We start from the raw sequence: 17,456 nt of genomic DNA, 5'->3' as shown, positions 1-17,456 counted from the left end.
AGAATGTTGTTCTGTGTGTCCTAGCCCTAACCCCTAACCCTAAACTCTAACCCCTAACCCTAACCCTAACCCTAACCCTAACCCTAACCCTAACCCTAACCCTAACCTAATAAAATATATCCTGCTATTGATAGGTGGAATGTCTATCAGTCAGGCCAAATTTACTTCTAGTGTTACTTGAATCTTCTAACCAGCTTCTTGAACTGTGTGTCATGACCCGACATCGGGCTGTGTAACTGAATGTGGAGATAATAAAAATTTACCAACAAAAAGTTTCTGGATGTGCAATGACTAAATTTAATTCAAAATTATCCCAATCTTATCATAATATACTCTGAACACAGAGATTTTAAGGGGAGACATTTTAGGCTTATAACCCATTATTTCAGGGAAGTCAAACAGGGGCATGAATGAGATATCCTCAGTCAAGAACAGAGAGAATGAGTGCAGGCTACTCCCCTTCTCACTCTCTCCACTCTCACATAGACCAGGACTCAAACCCTAAAAGTGCTGCTACCATGGTGGGCTGGATTTTCCCACATCAGTTAATATTAACAAGACCACCCCCAACACATATGCCCACAGGTCTAGGGTGATTCTAGATAGTCTCAAGTTGACAATTAAAACCAACATCTCAAAAATCATATGTGCAGAATCCAGGGTGTTTCTGGTAGCACTCACCTGTGTTGTGTCACATGACTGGGTTCTGGACACGTACTGCACATGCTTTGTGCTGTACTTGCTTTCTACTAGGCAACCTGAGCACTGCCTGTCACACCTCAGCTCAGATGAGAATAGTGTATATTATACATTTCCTCTGAAATGCAGTTTCAGCTCTTACAGAAAACGTTAATAGAATACTTATGGGAAATAAGGACTTCTAATATTTTTGTGACATCGTTCCTCAGAATGTAAGGATCAATAAGTATTATCTCCAGATTGGATTGTGTTAAAAACTGGTATTTCGGTTGCTGGCTTGTGTTTTAATGTTAAAAATTATTAAGTTAATTTTGGGTTGGGATTAGAACAGAATTTTCAATAATTTGCTGAAATGGCCCAAAACATACTTCTGACATTTTATACTTTTATTTATACTAAAAGGTGTTCTAAATATTGATAATTATAATCAAAGTATCAATAAATTCTGAGAACATTGAAGATACTTATACTCTTTGGGGTGAAACACTCATCCAAGATTTAACATTTATTTATTTGTTTGTTTGTATGTATGCATGTATATGTGTGTGTATGTATGTATGTATGTATGTATGTATGTGTCTATGTATTTGTTTGTATGTGTGTTTATGTGTGTGGATGCTCTACCATATGTATGTCAATGTACCATGTAAGTGTAATGCCCATGGGAGCCAGAGAGGGTATCATGTCCCCTGGGGCTGGAGTTAACAACCCTGTGGTTCTGGGATTGAATCCTGATCCTCTTTAAGAGCAGCCAGTGCTCTTAACCTCCGAGCCATCCTCCAGCCTCCATGGTTTAATTCTTTATGTAAAATGAAAATATTCATATATCTCTTTAGTATGTAATTTGCTTTTATCTTTAATAACTGGTAAACCTTTTGTGTACCAAATTATTAAAGTTATCTTTCTAAAAATAAGTATGTGTGTAAGTATTTAGTGGCATACATATGTGCATGAAGGCCAGAGAGGGCATGACGTATCCTGAAATATTAAAAATAGATGCCAGCTGCCGCATGGGTATTGGGGGCCAAAGTCAAGTCCTTTCTCTGCAAGAGCAGATAGCCAGTGCTCTTAATCACAGAGCCCCTAAAATTAATCTCTTTAGTATTATCAGTAACTGTTTGGTTATACAGATATGCATCAAGTCACGTAAACTTATGGTGAGTTGACTTGTCACCATCCATTTCAAGCAGTACTAAACTTTAGATTAACACAGTGTAGTTCTCACAGAATTTTTGAGTGTATCATCCCTCTTTCTTCTCCCCACTAGCATTGCTGATAAAATTCAGTTATATTATTTTTGTTTTTCTCCATGTGATGAGTCATTTCAGATCAAGAATTTTCATTTGATTTCTTATGCTTTTATATCCTTAATTCAATAAGTCAATAACACATTTACCATTAATTCTCTTATTCCTTTTAGCTCTCTGAACATATTTATAATTTTGAAGTTCTTAGGTGCCAAGGGGACGGTTTATATTGACTGCTCTTTCCCTGTCTTAAAAATGGTAACACTTTGCAATTTTCCTTTCATAACTCATCTCATGGTTTTGTTGTTGGAAGTAATGCATTATAGGTGCTATGTTAGACGAGCACAGAGTTCTCAGCTGTCCATCCCAGAGGCTGAGTTTATTTCATTTTGTTTGGCTTTTTAGTTACCAGGATTAATGCTCTGGTCTATCACTTTTGCCTCAAGTAGTTACTGACTTCTCCAATTAAAATACTCAATCCTTTAGAAGCAGAAGAGATAACTCAGTAGTTAAATATACTGGCTGTTCTTCTAGAGGACCCAAGTTCAACTCCTAGCACCCACAGTGGCTCATAACGATGTGTAACTCCACTTGTAAGGCCGTCTGACACCCTCTTCTGGCCTCTGAGGGCAGTGTGTGCCCATAGTACATAGACATACATGGAACAAAGCACCCATGTGTATTAAATATTTTTAAATTAATCCTTCAGAGGTATTTTTAAGATCAATTACCTTGGGGTTTCCTTTGCATTGATATGACTTAATGATGAGCCAATAGTTGATAAGATTGTGCTTCTTAACTTGACAGTAAGGTCAGGCCAGGAGATATGCTGATGATGGGAACACAGTAAATACTTGGAGAGTAACATGCCTTCTTGTGTCTTCCCTGTGAGAACACTAGGTTCATATTCATGTGCGAGTATATAGACAACTAAAGCTCTCTAAAGCTACTTCTAAATATATGCAGCCTTCCGGATTAAAGGGTGGGTAAGAGAGATTATTTAATTTTCACTGTGGCTGTCTTATTTCCCCGTGTGAGCCTGATAATCTATGTCCTGTCCTTACCAGAATCACAGCTTCAAGCTGTCTGAGATAATGGCTTGGAGAATCTCTAGTTGGCTTCCTCAAGCTCTAAAGAGCTGATGCTTTTTATACCAGGACTTTCCATATCTTTCTAGTATAAACTTAGGCAAAGCAGTTTTGCTCAAAATTATTTCTCTCAGCCACTCTCTTACTAATGGACATGAAGGGTATTCCTCCTAATTTTCTGTGCAATATTATTTATGAAGGTAACCCTTCTTACCCTTTGAATTAGTTTCCTATGCTTTGCAATAACAAATTACTATGGCTTAAAACAAAGGAAAAAACTTTCTCTTACTGTTACAAAGCCAGAAATCTGAAATCAAAATGTCAGCATAGTTGGTTTCTGCTGGAAGCTCTGAAGGAAGATCTATTCCATGCCTCTCCTAGCTTCTGGGGGCTTCCAGAATTCCTTAGCATAGCAGCCTCTCTCTGGGCTCTGTGTTTATCACCACATAGCATTTTCCCCTGTGTCTGTGGATCTGAGGGTCCTTTTCCTTTGTGTTACAAAAACAGCAGTTTTTAGATGTAGAGCCCACCCTTATCCTGACTACATATTAACATTACGTCGTCAATGACTCTGATTCCAAATAAGGTCACATTCTGAAGTTCTAGTACACAAGTGTTGGGAGACTCTATTCTGCAAAGTGTACCATTCATTACCAAGTATCATTTGAAAATATGTATGGTCTCTTTTGTGAATGAGGTGATGTTTTATGAAGATAGGTTTGGAAATGAATGGATCAGCAAGTTGACATTACTAACATGACTGTTTCTGTGTTCCTTAAGATAACTTCTATCCTCCTTTTGTTATCTTATTCATGCTAGTAAGAAAAGGGCTGGCAGAACCTTGGTCCTCTCTACTCTAACTTATATGTCTGTTTTTAATCTAGAGCCAAATAACTATCGGAGTATCCATGGCCGGGCAGTAAATGGTAGCCAGTTGGGAAAGGATTACATCCAGCTGAAGAGCCTGCTACAACCCATCCGGATTTACTCCAGAGCCAGTCTGTATGGCCCCAATATTGGACGGCCCAGGAAGAACGTCATTGCCCTCCTAGATGGGTAGGCCAGATTACTTAGCTGTCTTATAGCATTGCTCATGAAATATAATGGAATGAAGTACTTGTGTTTATTCTGGTTATTTCTAGGATTAAGAAGAAAGGAAGAGCTTTCTCATTAGAGTTTACTCCTAAACAGGAATTCCCCAACACACAATAGAACTCATTGAGGGCTTCTAGAATTAGGAGAAAGGGAGGTATATCTTACACTCTGGGTGGGTGGCTTGAACAGGATGCATTGTTTGTAAAAGTATCATTTAGTATAGGATTTTATTGAATTGTTTTATATTTTGAAAAGGTTGAAAAACATTACAAGTATTTACAAATTAAAGGAGAACCAAATTAATGCTTCAGTAGCAGACATTCTGCAGAATTATTATCACTTGCTTAATTTCAACTGATCTAACAAACATCTTCTGTGCATTGATGCAAAGCATAATGTTAAATGTTCTCTAATTCAATTCTGGCAGTAGGCCAGCCTTAAAGTGAATAATGGATGTGTACATACAGATTTGGTATAGCTACACAGAGTGGGAAGACATTTTTGCAATAAATAAAATAATTAGAATTAAAGAGAACCACAGTAGAGCAAGGAAGGTTTAAGGGCTTTGTGTGTGTGTGTGTGTGTGTGTGTGTGTGTGTGTGTGTGTGTGTGTGTGTTGAATCAAGGCTCAAAGTCAAAATTTAACTAAAGCAAGAATAAGAACAATGAGGTTGGGAGAGCCCCATGTTATTTGTGGCATTGACCCAGAGTCCAGAAGAGGAATAGTTATTCCTCTAGTTCTGTTTGAATAAGATAGTTTCCAATGAAGTGTGTAGACCAAGCAGTTAGATAAATGCCATGCAAGCATAAACAGAGATGAAAAGAAAGAAAAATAGTGTCTCCTGAATGGCTGTGTATCTCAATGGCTCATGGGGACTTGTTTCTTTTCTGATTACTTCATCTTCATTTGAGCTTGTGAACACAGCATACTTTACTGAATATCTGGAGAAAGCATGGGGATTTATATGGTAACAGCATCAGCAAGGTGAAGTTTAGTGTCAGCATTTTCTCTATATATGTCACTAAATTTTTATTTAAACTACCTTCCTTAACCTCGTCTTCTTTCCCTTTCGCCTTTTAGTTACCAGTAGCAATTTGCTTCCCTTTCTGTTGAAATGTCATGGCGTTAGTCCCTGCTCATCAGTGAGGGCTTCCTTCTGCAGACTCTCACTGAACTTTGAAATTGCTCTCAGTATATGTGTGGTGAGGAGGAAGACAGAGGTTGCTTTCATTTTTCCTGTTATACTTAATGTATAAAGACCTGTCATAGAGAAATACTTAATCGTATTTCACAGATCATTAAGAAAACCTAATCACTCTATCCTTTAAGTATATATCATTATTATCTCAAAGTATTCCTTTTCTTTAATGATTTAATTAATGTGTTCCCATATAACACACAGTGTCATGGGATTGTATCAATCATTTATTCAAGCTAAAGATGTTTCTTCAGCAACAACTAAGCTCTAAGTAATATGGTAGGAACTAAGAATAATAATAAACAAAACATAAACATTCTTTGCCCTCATGGGGTATATGTTAAGTTAGGAGACACACATTAATCCGAAGCAAAACAGCAGGACAATATGGAGAAGCACTGCATGGCTATATTCATGACTGTAAGTGCTGAGCTGAATTGAATTAGAGAGATCATGGAAATATTCCATTACAAGGTTTAATGTAAAGAATGAGTCGTTGACTCCACATGATAAGTAAACAGCATCATGGTTACTTTTGTTTAGATAGTTTTAGAATGAAAAACATGCACAAAGACCCCGAAAATGAAGACTGGCTAGGCTGGCTGCAGTGTCAGAATAGGAAGGAAGAGGTGTTCTCTCAGGCCCTGAAGGTGTAAGCAAGGACTTGCTGTTCTAATTGAATGCAGGATAACAGAAGATATTTTAAGCTAGAGAAAAAAAGTTATTTATTGTATGAAAAGGATGTTGTGTAAACTCTGAGAAATAGATTAGAACAAAAACAGAAAAATCCATGAGAAGATTGCTGCAGTAATACAGAGGGGAAACAATGGGGGCCTGAAGTAGAGTGGTGGCTGTTGGCAGTAAACTGTAAAATGTGCTAGTTTGCTGGGAATGCATACAAGGATGTGGTGCAGATAGTGGTTAAGTGGACAGTGTCATTTCTGAAATGAGAAGACAGGAATCTTTCTAACTAGTTCTGGGAATAAAACCGTGACTTTGATTTCTAGCCTCTGAAACTAAATATAGATGTCAAAAGTATCATTTAATAGATGTAACAAGATCAGGTTCTCTGCTAGATGCTAGAGGTATTTATTTATTTGGAATACTAGAGATATTTATTCATTTGGTAAGGTTTTAGCACAAAAATGAGATTTAAAGCCTAGTGATAAAGGAGATAAGTTAGCATACAAAAAGAAAAGACAGAGAGTTTAGCAGAGAGTTTAGGCAATAGCCTGAGGAACCTGTGCATCTAAAGAAGTAAAAAAAAAAAAAAAAAAAAAAAAAAAAAAAAAAAAAAAAAAAAGGTAATGGCAGAAAGAAGGCATCACATGAAGAAAATAGACTTTAAATAAAGAGAAGTGAGCCTGGCAGTGGTGGCACACACCTTTAATCCCAGCACTTGGGAGGCAGATGTAGGTGGATTTCTGAGTTTGAGGCCAGCCTGGTCTACAGAGTGAGTTCCAGGACAGCCAGGGCTACACAGAGAAACCCTGTCTCGAAAAACCAAAATAAAAAATAAAAAAAATAAGAGTGGGGAGGGGAAGGAGGGAGGGAGAGGGGGGAAGGGGGAGGGAAAGAGAGAAGTGGTCAACTAATGGGATGACAGGAAAGTATCTTCTGGGTTTAACAGCATATAGATGTCTGTGACCTTGAGAGGCAGTTCAGGAGCATGAGGGATGAAGGAGACATGCAGTGGTTTGTAGGTGGAGAGCAAGAGACAGCAGGCAGTGATGAGGGTAAGATACTGAGAACATCCTTTACTGCCAAGAAAACCAAAGAAAACCGAAGGGAGTGTGTCATTAAGGAAGATGACTCTTTCCTTCTTTTAATACAGAATAGAGTAAAATAGGTTTGTAGCTTAAGGTATACCCAGAGAGAAGAGAAGGGGGATATAGCCAAATTAAAACATCCTTTAAAGTTAGAAGAAATAAACCAGAATGATTGTCCTGTAGAGAACAATTCTCCCATGGTAGTAAAAGATAAGGCACAAATATTTTTCTGCATTGAGAGGTTTAAAAAGCCATGTTTATGAGAAAAGTCTGCTTCCAGTTAGTGTACTTAAGATATTGTGTTTGTATCCATGATGCAGACATGAGTACATGGAAGTTACTATGTTGGGAATGAGTTGAGAAGCAACAGAGTGGTGAGAGAGAAGAACATTGCTGCTCTCTGAATATGAAATGTCCCCTCATGTGCTGGTGTGTGAAAGGCTTGCCTCCCAGATAGTAGCACTGTCTTAGGAAGTGCTGGAGCCATTAAGAGATGAGATCTAGCTAGCTAGAGGAATTAGGTCATAGGACAATTGAGGTGACTGTTCTTAGGAGATAGATATAGCTTGCCCTGGCCCTTTCCTGCTTTTCTGCTTCCCAGCCACCATGATATTCTATTTTATATCAGGCCATAAGCAATGGAGTCAACCAACCATGGGCTGAAGCCATGAGCCCAAATGAGCCCTTCTTCCTTTAATCTATTTCTCTCAGGTATTTGTCACAGCAACAGGAAATCTGACTGACAAAGCATGTGTCTAGAGGTTTGTAGTAGCAAAGGGTAGATTTATAATTCTTCCATATGTAAACATGAAATCTAAACAAAATGACAGAAATCTTTTAAGGCGAGGAAAGATATTGATGAACATTTATGTTTTCTTTTATGTGCCAAAATGAGGATTTACTTTTCTTAATAAATATGTATGAAATAAGAAATGAAACAAAAGTAAAAAGAAACATCCAGAAACCTAACCAACAGAGCAGAATGGTAAGCACTGTAAATTACCAGCTTCTAGCTCTTCCCAACTCTCTTGGCTACACAGGCTCTGTTCCATAGATGTGGTCTTGGTGGAGCCATCGTTTGGAGCATTGCATTTTTATTCATTGCTTCATATGGCCCTTATTTCTGCATAATTCACATAATTGTAATTCTTAGTAAGAAATAAAATATTCCACTGCATTAATGTACCAAGTCTACCTAAGCATTCTCCCTCTATTGGAGATTTGGCCAGTTTCCAGTTTTTGCTTGTAATGTAGTACAACTATAAATATCTTTATACAAATAGATTTTTAAATTTTTCTTTTGAATCATATTCTTGGGCAGTATCCAAAAATTGAGTTTCTGGGTTAAAAAATGTATATTAATTTTTATGGCTTTATATTTGCTGCCAAATTTCTTTTCAGAGTGATTTCACTAGGTGAAAGGGAGTGGTGTATTACTATACCATTTCCAAATATCAACAACAGTGAGCATTGGCAGTATTATTAATTGCCTTTGTTTAAATCAATGCAGGATCATATTGCATGCTTATTTATATTTGAATTTTATTACTTCAAAAACAACTGAATAGTCTCCAACCTTCATTGTTTTGTTTCTTATTTCTCTTATTTATCTCTTTCTCTATTTATTTGTGTTTATGTATGTCAGGGGATGTGTGCTGGGGCACCCAACTGTGAATGAGCATGTGTAGGCCAACATCTGGTCTCTTCCTTTTGTGTTCTCCTCCTTGGTTGGGTTTGTTTGGTTGGTTGGTTGCTTGTCTTGGGTTTTGTTTTATTATGTTGAGACAGTGTCTCAGTGAAAATGGTGGCTACCATTTCTGCTGTACTGACTGGCCTGGGAAACCCTAGAATCTGCCTATCTCTGCTCTTTATACACAGTGCTAGTGTTTCAGATATGTGCCATGGTACCCAGATTTTATGTACATGTTATGATCCAAACCCAGGTTCTCATGCTTGCACAGGAAGTACTTTACCAATGGACAATATCCCTAGCCCTGCCTTTAGTTCCCTTATCCCAAATTTGATTAATAATGCAATGACCATTTTGTCTATATTCAAGGCTATTTTTAATATATATCACAAAATAACTAATACCCCAAAAAAGAGTAGACTAAAAGAGATAATCATAGGACTGAAATCAATGAGATAGGAACAAACAAATAGTACAACAATCAAATAAAATTAAGAGTTAGTTCTTTGAGAAAATCGACAAAATTAAAAACCTTTAGTCAGATTTACCAAAAGACACAGAGAGAAGATCCAAAGCAATAAAATTAAAGATGAAAAGAAAGAAATTACAGCAGTGTGGTGGTTTGAATATGCTTGGCACATGGGAAGTGACAGTTAGGAAATGTGTCCTTGTTGGAATAGGTGTGGTCTTGTTGGAAGCTCAAGCTCCACCCAATGCAGAAGAAGCAATCTCCTTCCGGCTGCGGTTGGATCAAGATGTAGGACTCTCAGCTCCTTCTCCAGTACTGTGTCTGCCTGCACACTGCCATGTTTCCTGCCATGATGATACTGTACTGAACCTCTGAAAATGTAAGCCAGCCCCAATTAAATGTTGTTCTTTATTACAGTTTCCTTAGTCTTGGTGTCTCTTCACAGCAATGAAACCCTAACTAAGACCAACAGATACTCAAGAAAATTCAGAGACTCAAAAGGACATACTTTAAAATATGGAAAACATAAAAAAAATGGATATATTTCTTGATATGTATGACCTGCTAAAGTTAACAATAAACAATTTAAATAGACTCATAATCCCTAGTGAAATAGAAGTAAAGTCTTCCAACCAAAATAAGCTCATGGCCAGATGGATTCAGTGTATAATTCTACCACCAGACCTTAAAGAAAAAATAATGCCAATACTCTTCAAATTATTTCACAGATAGAAACTGAAGAATATTTCTTAACTCTTTTTACAAAGCCAATATTACCATGATACTAAAACCACACAAAAGCCTATCAACAAAAAGAAAATTAAAGACCAGTATCCCTTATGAACATAGAAAACTGAATTCAAGAATGCATAAAGAAGAAGATTATTCTTCATGAGCTTAATCCCAGAGACTCAAAGATGGTTCAACAACATAAATAAATGTAACCCACAATATAAACAGAATGGAAAGGCAAAAATCATCTTATTAGATCATCTTATTAGGTCTTGGGCAAAACCCAACATTCCTCCATGATAAAAGTCTAGAGGAAAATAGGGATGCAAGGGAAATGCCTCAACATAATGAAGGCAGTCTACAGAAAGCCTACAGCCAGTAGCATCCTAAATGGATAGAAACTCAAAGCATTTTCACTAAAATCAGGAATAAGACAAGGATGTCTTCTTGCTACATTCCTATTTAATATAGTTCTTGAAGACTTAGCTAGAGCAATAGGACAACTGTAAGTGATTGAGGGGATATAGATTTGGAAATGATTAAGTAAAAATATCTTTATTTTTAGATGGTCTGATATATATGTAAATACTCTACACTATTTGCTGGTGAACCAGGAAATTCCAACCCCTGATAAAGACTTTTTCAGCAAAGTAGCAGAATACAAAATTAGCACACAAAAATAAGTAGCCTTTCCATATTCAAATGACAAATACTGAAAAAGAAATCAGAAAAACAGTACTTGTTACAATAACCTGGAAACTTGTCTTAGGATAACTCTAACCAAGCAAATGAAAAACCTGTATAATAGAAGCTTGAAGGCATTAAAAAAAGAAACTGAAGAAGATACCAGAAGATACAAAGGTCTCTCATGTTTACAATTGGTAAGATAAATATTGTGAAATCACTAAAAGCAATCTATAGTCTCAATATGAATCAAAATTCCAACACAATTTGTCATAGAAGTTGAATGATAATATTGATAAAAGCATTAAATGTTACAAAAAATATTAAAATAATATTAAACTTCATATGAAAACACAAAAACTCAAATTGCTAAAACAATACTTTATAATAAGAGAATTGCTTGATCCCTCACCTGCCATGTTTCAAGTCGCTCTACAAGATTATTGTAATAAAAACAAATATGGAATGAAGAAAGACATTTGAACAGTGGAGGCAGATTGAAGACCCAGACACAAGTGCACATGCCATAGATGCCTCAGTTTTGAGGTACAGGCTGTTTTAGACTCAACTTTTCCTTGGATACAGACTCAGGTTGCCAGTGAACATATTTCTTTTGAACGTATTTGTATCATTCACATGCATCTTCATTTATGTTTATTTTAGACCTTGTCATTTTTCTTTTTAATAATCATCTGTGGCTGTTCTCAGACTCTAATAATTTCACCATGTAGATTTCTGAGTCATTTTTAAGTGTGACATCTAGTAAATTCAATTTTGCTTGAAGTCTTAGGTTTTTTCAGGTTCACTGACTCCTGGCCTTTCATGTTTCTGTCTTCCTAACTTCCAACCTAGTAAACAAACTGCCAGCAAGTATGCCAAGTAAGCAAACTGGCATTATACAAACTGCCAGCAAGTATGCCAAACTAGTACACGTTTTGGAAAATGACATACTCTGTTTTACCTGTGTATCCATTCGTTTTGCTTGGAAGACCATGTTATTTTTCTCTTCATCCCCAGACCTTCCCCAACTTGTTTAGGTCAGATTTTGGTGATCTCCTCTGACCTTGCATGACATTTTACGTTTCTCCTCTGTCATTTACCAAATTAATGATAATGTGTTCATTTACATATTTCTCTCTCACAATAGACCACAAACTAGAATCTAGATTTTGCTACTTTATATCCTTAGAACCTAGAAATATAGTATCATATAAATGCTTGTTGAAAAGAAGAGTATCTGTGTATAAAACAAATAACTCTAAGTTTATATGATATTAAAAATAGTACACATGAATTATAATTTTGAAGCCATATAGTTAGGATATCATTTGAATTAATTATGTTGATTTTATAAATAATAATAGCTTTAATGTTGTAGACTTACACCAGCTTTTAAGCTTTTGAAAACAGGAATATCTAGGCCTGCCTCCCAGTTAGGATATGAAATAAATGAGGGTAGAGATTGGATCCTAGTGTTTGTGACATCAGGAGTTGCAGGTTTCTCAGAAAATGGGAAATACTTAATGAAACATTTTCTTTATGGTTTTCATGTCCCTAGTCAGGATCTGAATGGTTCTAGACATTGTTGTTTTAAATCTAAACGAGTCAGGATTTTTTCCTCAGGGTCATACCAGTTTCACCTGGCTTTCATCTGTAAACATCTTTGTACCATCTATGTGATGACAATTTATACCAATTCACTCCTTTCCTTTTACCAGGCAACATATTTTTCTCATTTCAGAAGTTCACTATAATAGCTTTGTCTAAGGTTGATCAATATGTTATGTATACAGCATAGAAATCTCAGTCAAAAAAAGTATTTGTTATAAATGTTGGTTTATTTAATGGTTAAATCTATACCCATGACCCAGGAAAATATCTCAATATCATTTTAAATATATATAAATACTCAAAAACCACAGACATAGGAAATCAATGACATTAAAAAAAACTAAAATGAACAAATATAAATAAATGATTAACCTAAGAAAAATTATAACTCATGATCATTACTTAAAATATGTATCATTTAGTATCTGTATATGTATATGATAAGATAATGTACACCAAGCTATATGGTAAGATATTGCATTTATAAATTAAAAACATACTTCTATGAAAAATATGTAATCAGAGCAAATAAAAATATTTAAAATAAGTTTTTCTAAAATTAAGCTTAGTAAGTATGTGGATTATATACATTAGTGACCAACTCCAAGCCATCAATAATGCATCAGTATGTCATTAAAAGGAAAGAAGTAAAGACACTTCCCCATGAAGTCATTTAGCTAGGGAGTCCAGATTTGAGTTCTCCATATCATGCTCCCTATGTCTCTGTTCCTACCTGAAGGCTGTCTTATGAATCTGCTTGTCCCTGCACCATATATATATATATATATATATATATGTATATATATACATACACACACACATATATATATGTATGTATATATATATGTGTGTATATGTATATATGTGTATGTGTATATGTATATATATGTATGTTGTGTCTATATGTGAATGATATCTGTAGGGTGTAGGGCGTGTGGTGTGTTTGTGTGTGTATGTGTGTGTGTGCTATATATCTGCTCTAACAGGGTTTTGATCTGTTTTACTGACTAGAATAGAAAGCAACACATGGGGGAATGGGATACTTTACAGAAAATTTTAACAGTTTTACAAGGGATTAAGTCACTGGCTACAACTGACCATGATAAAAAAAATATCATTATTTATCAACCAATATATCCATAAGTAGTTGCTTTCAAACTTTATGGTAGATCTTAGGAAACTGCTTTCAACTTCTGTATTTTGTGCTTTCAGCAAATGATACACCATATATGTGTATTGTTCTGGTTCAGGAGCAGGGAAGAATAGTGACTTAAGATGGCAGCCATGTATTATCTTAGGCCATAAAAGTTAATTACATGGAAAATCCAAGGGAAGTAAAGTTGATTGTCACATTGCTCTCTTATAGAGAAGTTAAGCAAACAGTTTGATTACACAGTAGGAGGGTGGTCTTAAGTCTTAGGTGACTTCAAGGTGTATAATTAACTCTGGCTCTGAGGTTCAGGGAAAGTTCCAGTCTCCTAGAATGTTAAACATATTCTCAGAATCTGGCATTTCTGCAGATAAGGGTTAGACTATGGTGACATTTGTTCTACTGTAACAAGAAGCTTAAGACTGGTGATGAATAAGGAGACATTTCCCTCCTCACAGTTCCTCACACTAGAAAGTCCAGGAACGAGCACGGATGCAGGCTTGGATGGTGGATTGTAGTAGAACAATCACAGTGAAAATGAGAGATACAGTTTTGTTAATATTCAGAGAATTTATGCCTGCTTCTGAAGCCTTATTACTCATCTTTCCCTTCCTTTCTATTCACTACTCAGTTTCTAGAAAAGTATTCTTTAAAAGGTATAATTTATTTGTTGTCAGCCAGTAACACTTTTTGTTGTTCTTAGAGTAACTGGCGAGCTTCTTGTTTTCTTTTGATCCTTAAGACTCCACAGTTAACTTTCTGGCTACTGCCTCACCCTATGTGTTTAACATCTACCAAGCTCCCCTCTCCTTCATCCTGGCTTCATCTCTGCCAGAGCTCTCTGTACCTGCTGCGTGGCTGGTCCATTCTTGTTCTTTAGAGTCCTTTCATTTATAATATTTATTACTATATTTACTGCTTGCCTACTTACCGGTTATAGATTATAAACTGTGAAGGTGTAAAAATCTCTATTGTATTTATTTTTGGCAAAATGCCTACTACTTAGTTTCTCACATTTGTTGAGTAAATTTGTGAATGGAGAATGTAAGTTACTAACTACATCATATAGAGATTCCAGCAGAATAATCTAATCTTAACCCACAGAAGAAGCCAGGCCTACCTCCCTGCTCCCAAGGTCTCAGAGAGCTATGGGGACATTCAAGTCAGAGCAATGGGGGTGTAAGTAAACTCGAAATAGGAAGCAAACACGGCCTTCTCTGAGCACTTTAAGTTCAGTAGTCAACAAACCAGAACCAGAACCAGAACCAGTGACTTAGGGTTTGGGTTGCTGTTGTGTGTGATTGCTGTGGATGGGGATGGGGATGGGGATGGGGATGGGGATGGGAGCTGCCGTGTTACTTTAACTACACTTTTAGTGTGGCTTTTGGAGCCCCAGGAACTTTTTAAATTAAGATTGTTTTCAAACAATGTATTTTTATTATATTTCCCTTCCACCCATTTTCCCAAAGCCTCCCCATCTGACTTTATTCTCTCTCTCCCTCTCTCTCTTTCTCTCTTTTTGCTCTCTCTATACCCCTCCACTTTACCTCTACCTGCCTCCATCTCTCAAAAGCAAAATCTCAGAAAACGTGAGGGAAAAAAGATTTTTAAAAAATGCTAAAACAAATAAATAGTCCATAAACACAACACCACCAACAACAATAAAAACATGGAATTTATTTTATGTTGACCAATTACTCCAGGCCTGCCCTGGAACATGGTTAATATACCAGTGACGTTCCATTAGAGAAAAGGAAGAATTTTTTTTTTCTGACAGTTCTCAATTGAAAATAACTTCCTCACTAGAGATGGGACACCCGTCTTCTTCACTAGTGACATCTTTAAAAGTAACTTTTATTTACCTGATGTGAGTGTTGACTAGAAAGTTTACTTCTGAATAAGCTCACTCTTTCTAGTTCTTCAGAAGTCTGGTTGGATGGTTCAACTTCAGCTCTTCTGGCTCAAATTCCTCTTCAAGCTGACTGATTCAAACTGGCTTCTCAGCTTCTTATGGGCTTGCTTTGATTGGCCTCAAACTAACTCTGACAATTTGTTCTAATCTTCTGACTTCTTTTTTTATTATTATTACTTTTATTTTCTTTATAGTTCAACCATTGACCCCCTCCAGGTCCACCCTCCCACAGTTCCTCATTTCATTCTCTCTCCTCCCTGTCTTCAAGAGGATGTCCCTCTTCTGCCAGGCCTTCCTCTGACTGTGCCTCATCCCATACCTTCCCCCTCCCCGTGCCTCCCCCCCACTCCCACCCCACCTGACCTCTGGACTCCCTGAGGCCTCAAGTCTCTCAAGGGTTAGGCAGTTCTTCTCCCAGTGAGGCCAGACCAGTCAGTCCTCTGCTGTATATGTGTCAGAGCCTTGGATATGCTCCTTGTGTATGCTGCCTGGTTGATGGCTCAGTGTCGGAGAGATACCAGGGGTCTAGCCTAGTTGAGACTGCTTGATTCTTGTAAGGTCTCCCTTATCCTCAGCTTCTTCCAGCCTTCCCCTAATTCAACCACAGGTGTCCCTGACTTCTGTCCATTGGTTGGACACAAGTGTCTGCTTCTGTCTCAGTCAGCTGCTTGTTGTACCTCTCAGAGGACAGCCATGCTAGGCTCCTGTCTGTAAGCACACCATAGCATCAGTAATAGTGTCAGGCCTTGAAGCCTCCCATTGAGATGAATCCCAAGTTAGGCTGGTCACTGGACTACCTTTCCCTCAGTCTCTTCTTCATTTCCGTACCTGCAATTCTTTTAGACAGGAGCAATTCTGGCTCCTGACTCCTTCTTATTCTCTGGCTTTAACTGCCTCTGCTTGGCTGCACTGAACTGCATAAACTCATGAACTCAACTCCACTGCACTTAGCTGACCCCCAACTCACTGACAACTGAACTCTGTCTCCCTGTGTTGCTCTTAAATAGCTTTTCTCCTGAGAGTTGGGTGTAGCCTATCTCTGATTCATTCTGTCAAATGTTTCTCTGATTCATCAGATAATCTGTCTCTGAATTAGACAATATTCTTTGGGCTTAAAGGTGTGTACTAAAGGATTCCAACCAGAGGGGTTAAAGGCATGTGGCCTGTCTGTGTTCCAGACAGCTAGGTCTTTGGCTTCTATAATCTTTCTGCCTCTTCTTCACATAGATGCCAAGGTATCTCATTTAGTCCTAAATGCCTCAAAGTCTCCAACTTTATGTACATTGTCCAAATGTAGGTCTCTGTTAGTTCCCATCTACTGCAAGAAGAAGCTTTTCTGATGTGGGTTGAGCAAGACACTGATCTATGGGCATGGCAGTATGTAATTAGGAGTAATTTTCTTGCTATGATCTTTTAGCAGAGTGATAGTATTAGGTTTTCCCCTAGGCCCATGATCTATCTAGTCTCAGGTTCTTGGCATAAAACAAAATACAACAAACTATTTTCTTTAACTTAAAACTTAATTTTAGTCTTCTGGTCATAATTTGAGGCCATGGGAACAGAGACTTCTGTGCTGTTTAAGAGCAGTAAATTCTTTAAACGTGTTACAAGCAGAGAATGCAAACAAAGATAACATCAGATATTTATTTATTGTCACATCCATTATGACATAAATCTTCTCAAAAAGTGGCAGGAATCCTTCCTGAGGTACCTTTTGGCCCTAACATTTTAAAACTTGAAGATCTTTTGTTTAGCACAAAACAAAAACTTTTCCCAATTAGTTTTTATTTTGTAGCATAAACACTTAGGATTTCTCTTGTGCAGGTCAATGCAGAAGAATGGTAGAGAGTACATTGTGAAACCAGGGAGAACTGATTCTCTCCTGACTCATCAAGCTAAGGACTCATTTAACCTCTCCAGTTTGTAAAGCGGGACTATGACAGATGGCCTGGCCTTTCATAAAAACCCAAAACAAGGTGATGAATTTAAAGTGCTAAGCACAATTCCTGGCATGTGTTGACACCCAAAGAAATGACAACCACAATGGTTGAGAGCAGATGCATTTTAAAGATGAAAAAGGCAATTTTCAGCCTTGGGACTTGTTACCTAGG

The 17,456-nt window shown here is 37.1% G+C and overlaps 1 protein-coding gene across 4 annotated transcripts in view; it reads left to right on the top strand.

The window, feature by feature from the left end:
- Positions 1-17,456, top strand: part of Hpse2 (heparanase 2 (inactive)) — a 574,766-nt gene that overhangs the window by 362,266 nt on the left and 195,044 nt on the right. For all 4 annotated transcript variants that reach the window (XM_034509671.2, XM_076921673.1, XM_034509663.2 and 1 more), the window contains one exon: positions 3,919-4,090. In XM_034509671.2, coding sequence (XP_034365562.1) covers positions 3,919-4,090 — 172 coding nt within the window. The remainder of the gene's footprint in view (positions 1-3,918; positions 4,091-17,456) is intronic.

The sequence above is a fragment of the Arvicanthis niloticus genome, chromosome 1 (genome assembly GCF_011762505.2).
Source record: "Arvicanthis niloticus isolate mArvNil1 chromosome 1, mArvNil1.pat.X, whole genome shotgun sequence".
Lineage (NCBI taxonomy): Eukaryota > Metazoa > Chordata > Mammalia > Rodentia > Muridae > Arvicanthis > Arvicanthis niloticus.
This window is presented reverse-complemented; position numbering and strand designations above follow the sequence as displayed.